We start from the raw sequence: 16,150 nt of genomic DNA, 5'->3' as shown, positions 1-16,150 counted from the left end.
CATGTGAAAATGTTAAACTTCCTCAAACAGGTTTCTGAAACAACACCCACTGTTCAGTTCATTAGAGGTGTGAGGGTCCGGCTGTAAGTTTCCAGTCTCTCTTGACCCCAGTAATACTTCAGTCCAGCTGAGGGCGTCTCGCAGACAGGAAAATACATGCAGCACTTCGCAGCGAAGAAGACGTTAACCGGAAGTGCGCATGTAACACGCTTGTAAACAACTCGCGAGCGTCCGAGTCCGACTGGTCAAGGTGTAAAATATTGGCGTTTTTTGAATTTGGTTAAACAGCAGGTAAATTAACAACTTATTGACTTAAAACGGGCGTATGAACAATATTGTCTATTACCTTCCAAGTTAAAGCAACGTTAAGTACAAAAGTTGCTGTAAATAATACATATCGTAACCGTCCGGTGTCTGTTTATTATGCATCTCTGCTCTCTGTCACTGCAGATTTTTATCTTTTATTTTTAGATTTTTTTAGATATCTGTTTTTGTGTGTGTGTGTGTGATCGGGAGTTTTTTTTTCCAGAGCTCATTTATTCCGAATTGATGTCTTTAATCTTTGATCGTGATCTCTTTGTATGTATGTGTAGCTGAAGATCATGTCGAAGGAGGAGAGTAAAGTGTCGGAGGAGATCGTAGATCTCGAAGAGCCGAAGAAAATGACCCGAGAAGACTGGAGGAAGAAGAAAGAACTGGAAGAACAGAGAAAATTAGGAAATGCCCCAGCTGAAGTTGACGAGGAGGGGAAGTAGGTTGAGCAGATGAACATAACACATGAGCAGGGTGCAGCCGCTGCACTGAACTGTTCATTCATAGATATAATGAAAAGTGATTTTGATTTTGTCATATATGCTGTAACGTTTCCCCAGCCTGACTGTAATATTTTTGTTACCAGGGATATCAACCCTCATATTCCCCAGTACATCTCATCTGTCCCTTGGTACATCGACCCATCAAAGAGACCCACCCTTAGGCACCAGAGACCCCAGGAAGAGAATCAGAAACAATTTGCACCCATCGGAGATTGGTATAAAAGAGGTGTACAAGAAGTAAGCACTGCCACTCCCTCTACCCAAATAGCCATGAATTATTAATAAATAAAAAAAGTGATTTAGTGTCTAAAACTCTTTCTTATTGCCTCCCTGTCAACTAGAAATTAGTCAGCACAAAATTCAGAAAAGGAGCATGTGAGAATTGTGGAGCTATGACGCATAAGAAGAAAGACTGTTTGGAGGTAAATATTTAATAATATATGTTGCGATTATGTTAGTATATGTTGGTAAAAATCTTTCTTAAAGGGATAGTTCACCCTAAAATGACAATTCTGTCATTAATTACTCACCATCATGTCGTTTCAAACCCATGAGACCTTCGTTCATCTTCGGAACACAATTTAAGATATTTTTGATGAAATCCAAGAGCTCTCTGACCCTCCATAGACAGCAAGGGTCCTTCCAAGATCAAGGTCCAGAAAGGTAGTAAGAACATTGTTAAAATAGTCCATGTGACATCAGTGGTTCAACCGTAATTTTACAAAGCTACGAGAATACTTTTTGTGTGTAATAACGACTTTATTCAACAATCCTCCGGAACAGTCCTCTGCCATTATCGACACATGCACATTGCTTTCCTCTGCTTGTAAACAAGGCACAAGCACATGTGTTTCTGTTTATATTTGCTGTTCTTTTCAACTTTTTATTCATCAAAGAATCCAGAAAAAAAGTGTCACAGTTTCCACAAAAATATTAAGCTGCACAACTGTTTTTTAACATTGATAATATTAATTTCTTGAGCACCAAATCAGCATAATAGAAAGATTTCTGAAGGATCATTTGACACTGAAGTAATGGCTGCTGATTCAGCTTTTACATCACAGGAGTAAATTACAATTTTAACAAACTTTAAAATAGAACTTCATTTAAATTGTAAAAAAAAATCACAATATTCCTATTTCCTGTTTTTTTTTCATGATTATAGCACAAGAGATTTCTTGAAGCGAAATTGAAAATTTTTACCCCAAACTTGATCGGTATTGATGTTCGAAATTAAAACTTAATTTTGCATTTTGGTTAAAGTTTGTGCAAAAATGTCTTTCACAGAGACCCAGAAAAGTTGGAGCGAAGTATTCTGGCTCAGGCATGGCACCAGATGAGCACCAACAGATTCAGCTCTCAATGGATTATGATGGAAAGAGAGATCGCTGGAATGGGTACGATCCGGATGAGCACATGCGCATTGTAGAGGAATATGCAAAAGTTGATCTGGTAAGTCATGTTGTTGGATACTTTTGTGTATTTATGTTTATTTTATTATACTGATAGGCTATTGATGCACACTCAATTAAGTTTTATTCTCAGGAAAGAGATTTTTTTGTCATGTGACCATTGTCATACATTTTGTTGGAAGGATGTTTTACTGTATTGGTAAAGCATGTCTAAATTATTTATGTTTTTCGTAACAGGCTAAGCGCACTCTCAAAGCTCAGAAACTCCAGGAGGAGTTAGCTTCTGGTAAACTAATGGATCAAGCAGTAAGTATTCAAAATTAAATATTTTTTCTGGGTGTTTTATAGTTACCATATGTTTGTCACAAGCTTTTATTTACTACTTTTGTTCAACCAAATATTTTGTCTTATATCCAGAATTCAAGAAAGCATCTTGATGATGATGCAGCACAGGTATATATTCAGATGAATTTATACGTACATTGTGGACTATAAAATACAACTCAAATCATAAAGCCATTTCACTTACTCATTTACACTTTCTTCCTCACCCTTTCCAGGACCACAGCAGTGAAGATGAGGATGATGACAAATATGTTGATGACTTTGACATGCCCGGACAAAATTTTGATTCCAAGAGACGAATCACAGTTAGAAACCTGAGAATACGGGAGGACATCGCTAAGGTAAAAATAACATGACATTTTGCAATCCAATGAATGTTAATTAAAGGCATAACACTACTTGTTGTTGTTTTTCTTTTTTAGAAATGCATGACATTTTATTTATTTATCCCATAAATAAGTCCCATTAGTATGATCAATAAGAGGAGTAATATGCTCTTATCATCAGGATTAGTAGTAGCATATGATTAAACATGAATATTTTTACCACAGTGTTGCTGAATCATGATTTTCCCAACTGTCTTATTTTACAGTACCTCAGAAATCTGGATCCAAATTCAGCCTACTATGATCCCAAGACGCGAGCCATGAGGGAGAACCCATACTCCAACACTGGACAGAATCCAGAAGAGTAGGAGCATTTTTTATAGGCTTCTTATTAGGGCTGCACGATAAATCGCATGCGATATTTAACGTGCATCTTATCAGTAAAGCCGGTTCTGTAATCAGTGGTAAATCTCCATCACGTGCGTGCTTTCACATTGAGCAGCATTTACTACACAGAGCCGTTGTTCACTGACGAGCTGCGCAAAGATGAATGTGGTTTACACAAGCTTGCAGATTGTGTATCAAGTTACTGAGTTCACAACACACTGTTCACCACTAAGGCACAAGTTGATCTAATTAAGTATTGGACTGTAAATTGTTTTGGATGAAAAATCTGCTAAATGCCAAAACTGCTAATGTGTTTAGCTTACTAAATTGCAAGCTGAAAAAATACATCACTGTAAGTGGTGTAAGGGGACATTTTTGAGTTACACAGTCTTTGAGTGTCTATTTCTGTAGTTGTCTCTGCCTGTCCTCAAAATGATGTGTTTGGTTTGGCAGGGTGGGCTACGCTGGAGACAACTTTGTGCGCTACTCTGGAGACACCATTTCCATGGCCCAGACACAACGTGAGTATTCTTTGTCAACTCGTACATGAATTCCTCTCTACCTGATGTTAAATGTAGGCTCCAGACTCTCAGTTCCTATTGACCTGACATTGTGTGTTTCCTCTGCAGTCTTTGCTTGGGAAGCCTATGAGAAGGGATCTGAAGTTCACCTCCAGGCAGATCCAACCAAGCTGGAGCTTCTCCATCAGTCCTACAAAGTCAAAAAGGACGATTTCAAAGAGAAACAGAAAGAGAGTATTTTGGAAAAGGTACAGTTTAGAATCTCTTTTTTTTATTTTACACCTAGCAACAGTTCCTCCTTCCCCTACTTGTGCGTGCTGATGGCTTCATGTCGCACCTCTGCAGTATGGTGGGCAGGAACACTTGGACGCCCCTCCGCGAGAGCTTCTGCTGGCTCAGACAGAAGAGTATGTGGAGTATTCTCGTCACGGGGCTGTGTTGAAAGGACAGGAGAAGGCTGTGGCCTGTTCCAAATACGAGGAGGACGTGCTCATTAATAACCACACGGTAAGTTAGCTGGCACTATTGGAAATGTTACGTAACTGGACCAGTTATTACCAAAGATTTTGTTTTATGGATGCTAAAGATTTTTTCCTTCGACTTTTGCAGTGTATCTGGGGATCGTATTGGAAAGATGGCCATTGGGGTTACAAATGCTGCCACTCGATGGTGAAGCAAAGTTACTGTACAGGAGAAGCTGGCAAGAAAGTTGTGGTGGGTATCAGATGTGTATCCATTGTATGTTATTATGTATCAAAGCATTTGTTTTGTCTTATTTGTTTTGTTTTTATTATTATTAAATGCATAATATTTTTATTATCTGTTTTTATCCAACACAAATCTGCTCTAAAAACAAGTTTTCTGCTTATTTTTTCAGAGCAATTCTTGTATTCCATTTGAAGATGATGTAGAGGAGGCCGAAACGAGTGAAGAACCAAAGACTCTTTTACAGGTACATTAACGGCCGCCTTCTTTTTGTGATCTAATTCCAATGGAAGAACATGGCAGGAAGATGATTGTGTTTTACTAATATGTTTTTTAATCACAGATGCACCAGGAAAAAATGAAAGATAAGAAGAAGAAGAAAAAGAGCAAGAAACATAGAGATTCTGACAGCAGTGATGAGGAAGATGAAGCAAAAAAGAAAGAAAAGCTGAAGAAGGTAGGTGGGCTGTTCCTGCCACACAAGGTGCTCTACAAAGCCTATTGTAAAAGAAAAATACTGTGTTTTCTGTGCAGGCATTGAGTGCGGAGGAGCAGAGGCTGAAGCAGGTGGCTGAAATGATGCAGTTCGATGAGAGGAAGCGACCGTACAACAGCCTAAAGGAAGTGCGTGAACCCACAGAGGAGGAGATGGAAGCCTTCCGCATGAAACGCTGCCGACCAGATGACCCCATGGCCTCTTTCCTGGGGCAGTGAATGAAAACATAAATGTCTTTGTCACCAACCACAGAGATCTCATAGTCTCAGTTATTGTAAAATCTTTTATTACTGATTCTTACTTATTGAGTTAATAATGGGAAACATCCCATATTATTAGCGCCTGAAAGTCTGTTAGAAGTTTTCGTTTTTTGTATAACTCTGTGTAGATTATAGTAGAAAATACATTTTCATAATGTGTTATTTTTATTTTGACAGTACATAAACATTGTTTTATTAGTCTTTTGATTATAAATTGCCCAATAAATGACAAATGGGTTTTGTTTGGGGAATCATCTGTTTTGATTTAACAGATATGTTCCATTCTCCCTTTCCAAGGTATTTAAATGGATTCATAATGAAAATAACTTGACCAGTGGTTGACATTAAACATATTTAAACCTGAACATGGCTATGTTTGGTTTTGTTATGCTTTCTAAGCAACATGTAATCCAAATCATTGCAAATATTCAGAAGTGTTGAGCGTGTTTGATGTAAACAAGCACATTTTACATGGCTGCCTTTTTGTAGTTTTGTATTATCTAAAGCTACTTGCATTGATTTTTGGGCTGCAGAATTATACTATAATAGTCTGACAAGTTTTCAAATGAATCCCCTCCCCCAGTTCGTTCAATTACATCATGGATGAAGTATCTGGCAGAGCACTGTGCTAAAACTGGGTGGATGCTTGCAAAGTTGTGTGGAGGACGTGTAAGATACAAATCGATTCACAATCTTGTTTATATTCTCCGCTTTAGCCAAAAGAGCTGCTGGACCTTTGCATTGCAACTGCAATCTCATTCCTCTGGTGAGGATTTTTTCTAATGCATGCTTTGAATTTGTTGTATAATTGTGTTCTGTGATCTGTTAATTACATTTACTACCTAAATAAAACTGTTCACTAATAAGTCAAGTTACAACCTGCATGTATATAATGTGATTTATGCACTTGTTTCTGTGCTTGACGCTGTATATGTATATCCGTCTGCTCTGTTTGCAGGCACAGCTGCATCATGCATCAGTTGCCGCTGGCTGTTTGCCTGCTGTCTCTGTTCTCTGTGTTGACTGTAGACTCATCCAAGAATGGACGCAACTTCACCATTCATTCATCACAGCTTAGCTGCAGTTTGCCTGGCCCTCAGGGTCCTCCAGGGAGTCCAGGTGCAGCAGGTCCCAGTGGTAACGTAGGCAAGATGGGGATGCCAGGTGTTGATGACCAGGATGGGAAGGATAGTGACAAGAGACAGAAGGGAGAGAAAGGTAAAGCATATGATCATGTCTGTTGCGGTTATAATGCCATTAATGAAAAATAACATTCAAAGTGTTAAAATATATTTTATTTCTATAAAATATTAAATTATATTATCATTTAAAAATATTTTTTTATCTGATGAATTTTTAATTTTGGTTTATATTGTTTTTTATCTGTAGTATCTTTTTTATAGCTCAAGGTCACATAAAAATATATAAAAGTATAAATATGAAATCACGGACAAACAATGAAAATAAAATAGGTGAGTTGTTTCATAATACATGATCAAATCAGTCTGCAAAATAAATAAAGACACCAAAGACATTTGTGAATTTTCTTCTCAAATGTTAGGGGAACGGCCGTCCTGGGAACCCTGGAAAACATGGACCCCAAGGACGTCCAGGGCTTGTTGGGAAGGCAAGGCCAAGGGGCCTTAAGGGGGAGCGAGGGGCACCTGGTGTGTCTGGAGTAGCTGGGATAAAAGGAGAGATGGGAGATGTGGGGGAAACCGGCGCCCCTGGAGGCTGTGACTGTGGAGCAGAGGCACAATCTGCTTTCTCAGTAGCAGTAACCAAGAGCTATCCCAAGGAACGTACGCCCATTCACTTTAACCGGATTTTAATGAATGAGGGTGGTCATTACAATGCCACCAGTGGCAAGTTTAACTGTGCGATTCCTGGTGTGTATTACTTCACATATGACATCACGTTGGCTAATAAACATCTGGCAATCGGACTTGTCCACAATGGCCAGTACAAGTTCAGAATATTTGATGCCAACACAGGAAACTATGACGTGGCCTCAGGATCAACAATACTTAGACTGCAAAGAGGAGATCAGGTCTGGCTTCAGATCTTTTATTCAGAACAAAATGGGCTGTTCTTTGATCCATTCTGGACTGACAGCCTTTTCACAGGATTTCTCATTTTTGCTGATCAGGCTGCTCCAAACGAGGCAAATATGATTACTAATTCTGGATCATCCTGATTGAACTTCACATTTGTTATATATTCATATGATCATATGGCCCCAATAATCTGTGTTTATATATATATATATATATATAAACTAATTCAGAATTTTAATAAATAGTAATATATAAATAATACTAAAATAACACTGAATGAAAAAGCACACTATAATTGAACAAATGCATCTGAATAAAGATCGAAAATAGTAATAAAGATAATCTTTTCTCTATTTAATTTTTGCTGATCAGGCTGCTCCAAATGAAGTGAATATAATGACCAGTTCTGAACTATCCTGACTGAACTTTCCATTTGTTTCATATTTTATCATATAGCCCCCAATAACCCTGTGTTTACAGATCCACCACATCAGTATTAGAGCAAAACAAGACATGGGACATGTGGAAGGATTGCCAGACTTATAAGAAATAAATCATTATTGATTAAGTATCCAAAAACACGAGTTGTCAAGACCCAAATTATTCCTTATAAATTATTAAAAAAAAACAATTTTCTTACTACAAGTATTTTTCAACTTTGACATCAGTCTTAGGCCCCTAAAAATCAGAAAAACCTTTTACCCCAAGGGACTTTTAGCCACGTTGTACACTGATGTTAGATACACATGACCTTTGATCTTCTACAAGACTGTTCTATTAATGATTTCCCCCCATTTCTATTGTTTATTTACTATTCACATCATCTGACCTTGTATTCTACTACAGTTCAAAGGTTTAGTAGACCTTGTCCACGCTGTCACTGGAGATTAGTGTAACCCTCTTTTTGAAGTATAATTTTGTCCGAAAATAGCAGCCAACCATGCTGCTGCAATCATCTAATCAATACAGGTTCATGGGCAAAACTACTATGTACACAAACAGTAGAGCAGTTGTTGAGCCTGTGATCACTTGTGTTCAGTAAAGGTTAAGTAATGATACTATGCGATATTTGTATCATACTGCAATTTGCCCCTCATATCCCACTGCAATATCAATACATGTACACACGCTATTTAAATGTGCATATTTTAGCAGAACGATAGCCTTTCGTTTTATTTACGCTGTAATTCTGCCGGTTCATCCACTGATGTCTCTAATAGGCTACGAGTATCTCTTCTTATACCAAGAGTATTCCTAGAAAATCATGTCACCAAATATGGAATGTGCTTATGAGCTCTGAAAATCGTACTATGTACGTCAATGGTGACGAATTATTACAATTTCCATACGTCTTAGAACGTTCGACTCTGATTGGCCTGAGTAGCTCCAAGCCCCTCCCATTGTACGGATTTTACTTCAGAAAAAGCACGGGGTGTCCTTTGACAGGAGGACTAAACCATTCATTGTTGTGTAGGTGAACATCGCGTGAAAACATGTTGCCTTTTTTGTATTTTTGTACATATTTTTTAGATTAGTTTGAAATGCTGAAATCCTGAGTGTAGTCGTAATATTTCATATAGAGAATATCTTAATACATTATGCTATTTTATTAGTGCATGAAAACCTAATCTACTGAACTCCCCTATCAAGACGTGTCACCCTGGAATATGAGGAAACTTCTACCGGCATTTTTCCATACAATTAAAAGACAACGAAACATGTCTAAGTAGTGTCAAAAATGGCTTTTACAAGTGTTATATAGGTTTGTAAACTTATTTCTTGCTAAGCCATACTTAAAGCCATAGCTTGGCTTTTATCAGTTTAAACTGCGGTTCGAAGGACTGTCGATCGAAGAAGAACAATGTATCCGGCCCGGCGCTGTTCATCGCGGCTTCACCGAGACCTGGCCGCTGTCTGTCGCTCATCACTGGGGACACATCCAAAGAAGTCCGGTCCGCTGAAGAAAAGCAGTCCTCCTCCAACAAGGTCCAACTCTTCAGCCGTTCTGCTCAGTTCTTTACAAGGTAATTTAAGATTTCGTCCCGCATTCTTTCCGTTTCTAGACAGAAGGTGACTTGGAATGACAGTCTAATCAGTTCTTAGGGTTATAACGTTATGTGGTGCAGTGTGAGAGGATTGAGGAGAATCTTATGTCTAAATGTAAAGCATGTGATTTGAGATCATATCACTTAGTGTGTCTCTCGTGCTCTAACACAGATGACTCATGTACAGTAAGATGATTGTGTCATACACCCTCTGAGGTGTGGAATATTGCATCTTCCCATAGCAAATATCCAAAAACCGTGTTGTTTTAGATGTAAAAGGCATTTTATGATCTTGATTCAGATGCTTTTGTTGTTTTATAATTCTCGAACAAATCTGTGGCCAAAAGCAGTATTGTTTTAGTATTATTTATACTATCATAGTATTCATTTTGAATTAGCTTTATTTTCATATTTTCATTTTTCATTTTAATTTTAGTTGAAGTTACGTGCATTCGTCATTCTTTAGTTTTTTTGTTAACATTTCTATTCAGCTTGAATTTCTTTTTATTTCAGCTTTAGTCATTTTAGTACTTCATCTAATATTTATATTTTATTTCAGTTACCAAAAATGATATTTAGTAAGATTAAGAAAAAGAAAGAAAAACGACAAGTCTTTAGATTTTCATACTCTTTTGTCTTGTGAAAATGTTACAATTCTGAAGGAAGTTTGGTATATAATTTTGTTACATTATTATTATATTTAGTTTTTCTTAATATTGTTTGCTTGGGTTAGTTTGGTGTTCTCTACTTAGATCTATTCTAGTGTGCCTTCAAGGTAACTTGATAGTCCTGCTGAAGGTCAGTGAACAGTATCCTTTAAACAGCCCCTAACAGTTCAATCCCCAAACTGAACAGAGTTTTTCTAGGTTATCTGAGTGAGATATGCTCTCTTGTTAGATTTATCAAACTCGTCCTCTGCATCATCTGTGCAGTTGCCTTGTAATATTAAGCAGAAAGGACAGAATATGCATGTATGTGCCTGTGATCAGCTAATGAAAAGATGGAAAGCGACAAACACATGATACTTTAAATCAACAAGGTTTTGTTAACCAGCGAACAGATAAAACTCTGTACAGTGGAAGTGATTCCAGCTGTGTGTGAACAGATCCCCCCTGCAGGACTGCTCTTCTGTAAGGAATTTGACCTGGAACAGGACAAGGTCTGGGAACAGTGATGTTATGTAAGGTAGACTGAATAAGCAAATAAAAGCAGCTCCAGTAATTGCTGGGGTATTAACAGTGAGGAACTAGTATTTTGCCGATTGCAAATGGTAAAATTTGGATTTATAATAGTATAAAAACCCTCAAAAAGACAGTAAATGCCTGCAAAAATCTATCCACAGCAAGGATGTAACCAAGTATTTAATATTGACATGGTCCAAAGGCAGAATTTAAAAAAATCTGAAAACGCTGAAAAATCCATAATAATTAACTACTAGTGTGGACATGTCCTCATAAAGTCTATGTTGATTACATCCTTAATCCAAGGTGTAGCTTCTCATTAAAGCGGTCATATGATGTTGCTAAAAAGAACATTATTTTGTGCATTTGGTGTAATGAAATGTGTTTATGCGGTTTAAAGTTAAAAAAACATTATTTTCCACATACTGTACATTATTGTTTCTCCTCTATGCCCCACCTTTCTAAAACGCGTCGATTTTTAAAAAGCTCATCGGTCTGAAAAGCGAGGTGTGCTGTGATTGGCCAGCTATCCAGTGCGTTGTGATTGGCCGAATACCTCAAGCGTGTGATGGAAATGTTACGCCCCTACCATATTATTATGCCCTGTCCGGCCGCAGCGACGATTCAAAAACTTTAAAACCCATTATAAACGAGGCATTTGTTGCATCCAGTGGGGACATAATTTGGGCGGCGTTATGCAAATCTTCCCACATTGTGACGTAGACGTGGGGGTATGTTAGAACGAACCGTTTTAGGTAGGCGTGGTTGACTCTTAACTTTTATAAAGAATATCTCTTTGGATTTGAGACTTTAGTCTTTGCAACTTTACCGATCTTCTTTATGCACCAAGAGATTGTAACACTCCAAAGAAAAAGGAAAAATTGAAATCGCATCATGTGACCCCTTTAAATGTCATTAAGACATTTTATAGTTGGTGTGTATCATCTTCTCACCTAATGAGGTTGTCAGCATTTCTCTTAATCAGAGAATAGCTTTGTACTATTTGGTAACTAATTCTCACATTTGATGGTTTTACCAGGCCTAATTTTACATCATCAGATTGAAGTATGCATACAAGTCATATGCAGAGACAGGCAAATATGAAGTTTTACAATAATTCTTAAGTTATTAATGCAGAATATATATAATTTTAGGTAACAATGAACAACATTTCTTACAGCATTTATTAATCTAGGTAAACGTTTATTTGTAAATCTACTATTGTTCATTGTTTATTTATGTATTTTAATTACATAAAATTATTTTAATATGTTAAATATTTTATAGTTTAGGGTCTAAGAAAGAAGACTCTTATGTTCACCAAGGCAGTTAAAATAACTGTTTTCTATTTTAATATATTTTATGTAATTTAATCCTGTGATGGCAAAGCTGAATTTTCAGCAGCCATTGCTCCAGTCCTCATTGTCATGATATATGTAATGAATGAACTAATGCCAACAATTTTAAAATTGTGAGCTTATTACATTTCTGACTAATTAGCCACACTGTCTTCCTCAAACCATATATTAAATTAGAGCTGAAGTGTTTCTTCACCGTGCATAATCATGTGTGTGTGCAGGCATGCATCGGGTCCCTCTCGTGATTTTCAAATGAGTCATTGTTCAGAATGAATGGCAGGGGAAGCACAGACACACTGGTTCATTCAAGAACCCCTTTGTGTAGGAGCACACACAGATACACACACTGTCACATCCACAGCCCCCAGAATCTTCACTTACAAAAGCGTGCAAACTCAGTGGGTGGATGCTTGTGTTCTCTCTGTCTATCGTACACTAACCCACTGACCGGACACTGGATTAGTCCTGGACTCCCTCAAAGTCAAAGCGAAGTGGATTGTGCCTTTAGATCACATGCATCGGAGACAGTCAGTGGAAAAGGATATAATTAGAGGTATTTTTTAAAAGAAATATGTGAATCTTAAGATCATAAGACCTACATATACCCTGACTAGTCATTGATTTAGTTACAGTGGATGTCTAGAGATGGTGAGTTTACTTAGACAAGATGACAAATACGAATGTTTAATGCACGTGACTTATAAAACTGAACCGGTTGGTTTAAACTGTTTGGATGCTGTGTGGTTTAAATGATTACTAAGCAATGACTAGCCTTACCCATGAACAGCCCTGAGTATTCAGCAGTTGACTTTGACTGACTATTACATTAATAAAATTTTTACTTGTCACTTCTGCTTTTTCAACTTGACAAAGACATAACCAAACCCATAAATATAAAGAGAGAGAGAGACTGGATGTAGAGTTCTTGGATGTTCTATTCTTGAGGAGGTAAAGGAGACAACGGAGGTGGAACAAGATGGAGTCAGATGATATGCGTAAGATTAATTAATCAAAGCTGTGTGTCTGGCATAAACATTTAAGTCAGAATTTAAATGATCAGAATAACTACAATGTTTGATTGTGTGTTTGTTTAAATGTACATTTTATTTACACAAACAGTCAAACGTTTCAGGTCAGTAATGTTTTTTAATGTTTATGAAAGACATCTCGAGCTCACCAAGGCTGTATTTTTTTATCAAAATACAGTAAAAACAGTAATATTGTGAAATAGTATTACACTTTAAAATAACTGTTTTCTATTTGAATATATTTTAATATATATATATATATATATATATATCATGTGGATACTGATGACTACGAGTATGAGCAGGCTGACCCAAATGCGCTGTTGCGTGAATGCGAGGAGGTTTTGAGGAACCGGCCTCCTCGACTGCACCGAGACTTTATGATGACCAGAGCCTGCTCACTGCAGAACGCACCCATCCGCGTCATGCAGTGGAACATCTTAGCACAAGGTACAGAGTCTGTCTGCTTATGTCATGTGTTTGATTCATAGTTGATTCACAGGTGGTAACTTAAACCAGGGGTTTTATGCTTTTTAATGCCACCACCTTCCTATAATATAAAGGCAGCTATATATTTGCATGTATAAATACCCATTTTTACTGTGAAATAAAAATAACATGATATTATGTTTTCTCAGTAAATAATGTACTTTTATATTGCTTCTATACTAAAGCCAAAGCAAATTAAAAACTAAAAACTTTTCCCAAAAAGCATTAAGTACATGAATATACACCGTAGTTTAAAAGTTGAGATCTGTAAGATTTTTTTTATTATTTAAAAAAAAAATTTAATTAGTCTCTTAGGCTCACCAAGTTGCAAGTTCCAAATTTAATAAAAGATACAGTAAAAACAGTAATATTATGAATTATATAGCTGTTTTTATTTCAGTACATTTTACATTTTAATTTATTCCTTTGCTGATTGACCATTACTCCAGTCATCAGTGTCACATGATCAATTAGAAATCATTCTAATATGCTGATTTGCTGCTCAATAAACACTTATTGTCAGTGTTGAAATCAGTTATGCTGCTTAATATTTTTTGTGGAAACTGCGATGCATTTCAGGATTATCTTTGTTCAAAAGAACAGCATTTATTTGAAATAGAACAGTGCAAAAGTCATTTTTGATCAACTGAATGGGCCCTTGGTGAATAAAAGTATTAATTAAAAAAAAAAATGTGAAATTAATTTAATGATTAAAAAGAAAATCATACTGATGACATACATTTGAACGGCAGTACACATAAATACATAAAATAATAATAAAATACAATTCTGGACAGTGTTTATAAAGAATGTAAAGTCAAATTCTGTAATGATTTTAAAATGATTGCTTTAAACATATCTAATATATATTTGAAGCTAACCAATTGTGTTGGTATTTACATTTGTATTTTTTTCTGAATTTATGAGGCAGTCCTAGCACCCACTTCCAGCCCCCAGTTTAAAAACTCCTTGCTTAATGTTTATAAAACTGAAGACACTTCACCTTTCACTGCAATGCTCCCATATGGTGCTCAAAATGTGACGTAAATGTTCTTGTGTATCTGCAGCTCTGGGTGAAGGCAAGGACGGTTTTGTGCGCTGCCCAATGGAGGCATTGAACTGGTCAGAGAGGAAGTATCTCATTCTGGAAGAGATCCTGACCTACAGGCCAGATGTGTTGTGTCTACAGGAGGTGGACCACTACTTTGACACCTTCCAACCTGTGCTCGCCAGCTTGGGCTACCAGAGCAGCTTCTGCCCCAAGCCATGCTCCCCCTGCCTGGAGGTTCACAATAACAACGGCCCTGACGGCTGCGCTCTGTTCTTCAACCGCCGTCGCTTCCAGCTGCTCCACACCTCTCACCTCAGACTCTCTGCCATGTTGCTCAAAACCAACCAGGTTGCTATCGTGGCTACGCTTCGCTGCAGGTTCACAGGTCGAGTCTTCTGCGTGGCAGTTACACACTTGAAAGCGCGGAGCGGCTGGGAGGTGTTTCGAAGTGCACAGGGGGCTCACCTCCTCCAGCAGCTCTGTGAACTAACCACACAGTCGCACCCGGAGATGGATGATGAAAACCGGACTAGGGTTGGGGAAACTGAAGATGGTATTCCGTTGGTGGTATGTGGGGATTTTAACGCGGAACCAAGTGAGGAAGTGTACAGGCGCTTTATGACTTCTCCTCTGGGGCTAGATAGTGCTTACAAGTGTCTAAGTGAGGATGGGAACACAGAGCCGCCCTACACCACCTGGAAGATCCGGCCCAGCGGAGAGAGCTGCTCTACCTTGGACTACATTTGGTACTCAGAAAGAGCGTTCCAGGTGGACGCTGTGCTAAAGATACCGAGCGAAGAGCAGATCGGGCCGGACCGGCTTCCGTCTTATCATTATCCCTCTGATCATCTGTCACTGGTGTGTGACCTAAGATTTAGTCAGCAGCCTCATAGGTTCATGTAGCTGTCAATCATTAGTGCTCTCAAATAGGGATCCAGAGCAGCTTAGGACATTCCTAGAAGTATGTGTGCCCATGTCTGAATGTGAGAATGCATTATTGCAAAGAATGTATCATTTTATTCACCTATTTTTACCTGCTTATATAGGTCTTAATGCACCTCTTTGCTTATTATTTTCCTTGATGGAGATTAATTATTATTATGCTCTCATTGTTTGTTAAACAGAGGTTGTGCAATATATAGTAATTTATTAAGTGCTAAAGGATGATCTCAGGAAGACGCACATTCTCGATTAAAAGGTTCCACAAGTGGAAAGATGTTTATATTTATACTGACTGTATACTTTTTTTTCTTTAAGTAACACTGTAATCATTGATATGTTTGCCATTGACCAGTAATCTCTCAATACACCAGTTTATTTAAATTGTGTGGTCTCTTTCTTTAATAACAAACTAATGAATCAGAAGTCTTGCACATTCATGGAAAATTTAACATGATAACAAGCTTGACTCCGTGCAATTAAAGATGACATTAAACTTTTTTTTTGTTTGAAATTAGTAAGATTTAAATAATGAGCCAGTACATAAAAACATTACACATTGTGTTTTAGAGCTGTCTGACAGATTTTGCAGGAAACGGCATACTTCTGTCATTCGTCACATTTGTAAATAAAGGTAAGGGTGCTACTGCTACAAGCAGTGGGATTTGCCCTGAAGCCAAATCAAATGAACCTCAAACTGAAGTTTACAAGCAAAAAGCTACAGCAAACAGGAAT

General features: G+C 37.5%; 3 protein-coding genes across 3 annotated transcripts; all 3 read left to right on the top strand.

Moving 5' to 3' along the window:
• Window positions 1–155: 155 nt before the first annotated feature.
• On the top strand, window positions 156–5,632 carry LOC107550887 (pre-mRNA-splicing factor SLU7). The gene is made up of 16 exons (XM_016232325.1): window positions 156–291; window positions 594–751; window positions 899–1,052; window positions 1,157–1,237; window positions 2,103–2,267; window positions 2,465–2,533; window positions 2,645–2,680; window positions 2,788–2,913; window positions 3,165–3,262; window positions 3,739–3,806; window positions 3,915–4,054; window positions 4,152–4,313; window positions 4,416–4,520; window positions 4,684–4,758; window positions 4,855–4,968; window positions 5,046–5,632. Exons 2-16 carry the CDS (start codon window positions 603–605, stop codon window positions 5,223–5,225), a joined length of 1,722 nt encoding a protein of 573 aa, XP_016087811.1. The 5' UTR covers window positions 156–291; window positions 594–602; the 3' UTR covers window positions 5,226–5,632.
• A 95-nt stretch (window positions 5,633–5,727) lies between these two features.
• Window positions 5,728–7,504, top strand: LOC107550888 (complement C1q tumor necrosis factor-related protein 2-like). Its single transcript, XM_016232327.1, has 3 exons — window positions 5,728–6,033; window positions 6,226–6,502; window positions 6,829–7,504. Exons 2-3 carry the CDS (start codon window positions 6,239–6,241, stop codon window positions 7,462–7,464), a joined length of 900 nt encoding a protein of 299 aa, XP_016087813.1. The 5' UTR covers window positions 5,728–6,033; window positions 6,226–6,238; the 3' UTR covers window positions 7,465–7,504.
• Window positions 7,505–8,781: 1,277 nt separating this feature from the next.
• Window positions 8,782–15,799, top strand: LOC107550850 (nocturnin). The gene is made up of 3 exons (XM_016232252.1): window positions 8,782–9,394; window positions 13,211–13,386; window positions 14,493–15,799. The coding sequence occupies exons 1-3, from the start codon at window positions 9,186–9,188 to the stop codon at window positions 15,377–15,379; spliced, it is 1,272 nt and encodes a 423-aa protein (XP_016087738.1). The 5' UTR covers window positions 8,782–9,185; the 3' UTR covers window positions 15,380–15,799.
• The last annotated feature ends 351 nt before the right edge of the window (window positions 15,800–16,150 follow it).

The sequence above is a fragment of the Sinocyclocheilus grahami genome, unplaced genomic scaffold, assembly GCF_001515645.1.
Source record: "Sinocyclocheilus grahami isolate Dianchi unplaced genomic scaffold, SAMN03320097.WGS_v1.1 scaffold409.1, whole genome shotgun sequence".
NCBI classification, from domain to species: Eukaryota; Metazoa; Chordata; class Actinopteri; order Cypriniformes; family Cyprinidae; genus Sinocyclocheilus; species Sinocyclocheilus grahami.
Note: the sequence above shows the minus strand (reverse complement) of the source record. Positions and strands in the feature narration are given on the sequence as shown.

What these genes read in the sequence shown, in the direction of transcription:
- LOC107550888 (XM_016232327.1), top strand. Translation starts at nt 6,239, where the DNA reads ATGCATCAGTTGCCGCTGGCTGTTTGCCTGCTGTCTCTGTTCTCTGTG. An exon ending in AAGGTAAAGCATATGATCAT is followed by an intron (nt 6,503 to 6,828) that starts GTCTGTTGCGGT and finishes CTCAAATGTTAG; the next exon opens with GGGAACGGCCGTCCTGGGAA.
- LOC107550850 (XM_016232252.1), top strand. Translation starts at nt 9,186, where the DNA reads ATGTATCCGGCCCGGCGCTGTTCATCGCGGCTTCACCGAGACCTGGCC. An exon ending in TTTCCGTTTCTAGACAGAAG is followed by an intron (nt 9,395 to 13,210) that starts GTGACTTGGAAT and finishes ATATATATATCA; the next exon opens with TGTGGATACTGATGACTACG. An exon ending in GTGGAACATCTTAGCACAAG is followed by an intron (nt 13,387 to 14,492) that starts GTACAGAGTCTG and finishes GTGTATCTGCAG; the next exon opens with CTCTGGGTGAAGGCAAGGAC.
- LOC107550887 (XM_016232325.1), top strand. Translation starts at nt 603, where the DNA reads ATGTCGAAGGAGGAGAGTAAAGTGTCGGAGGAGATCGTAGATCTCGAA. An exon ending in AGAAGAAAGACTGTTTGGAG is followed by an intron (nt 1,238 to 2,102) that starts GTAAATATTTAA and finishes TGTCTTTCACAG; the next exon opens with AGACCCAGAAAAGTTGGAGC. An exon ending in TGCTCATTAATAACCACACG is followed by an intron (nt 4,314 to 4,415) that starts GTAAGTTAGCTG and finishes CGACTTTTGCAG; the next exon opens with TGTATCTGGGGATCGTATTG.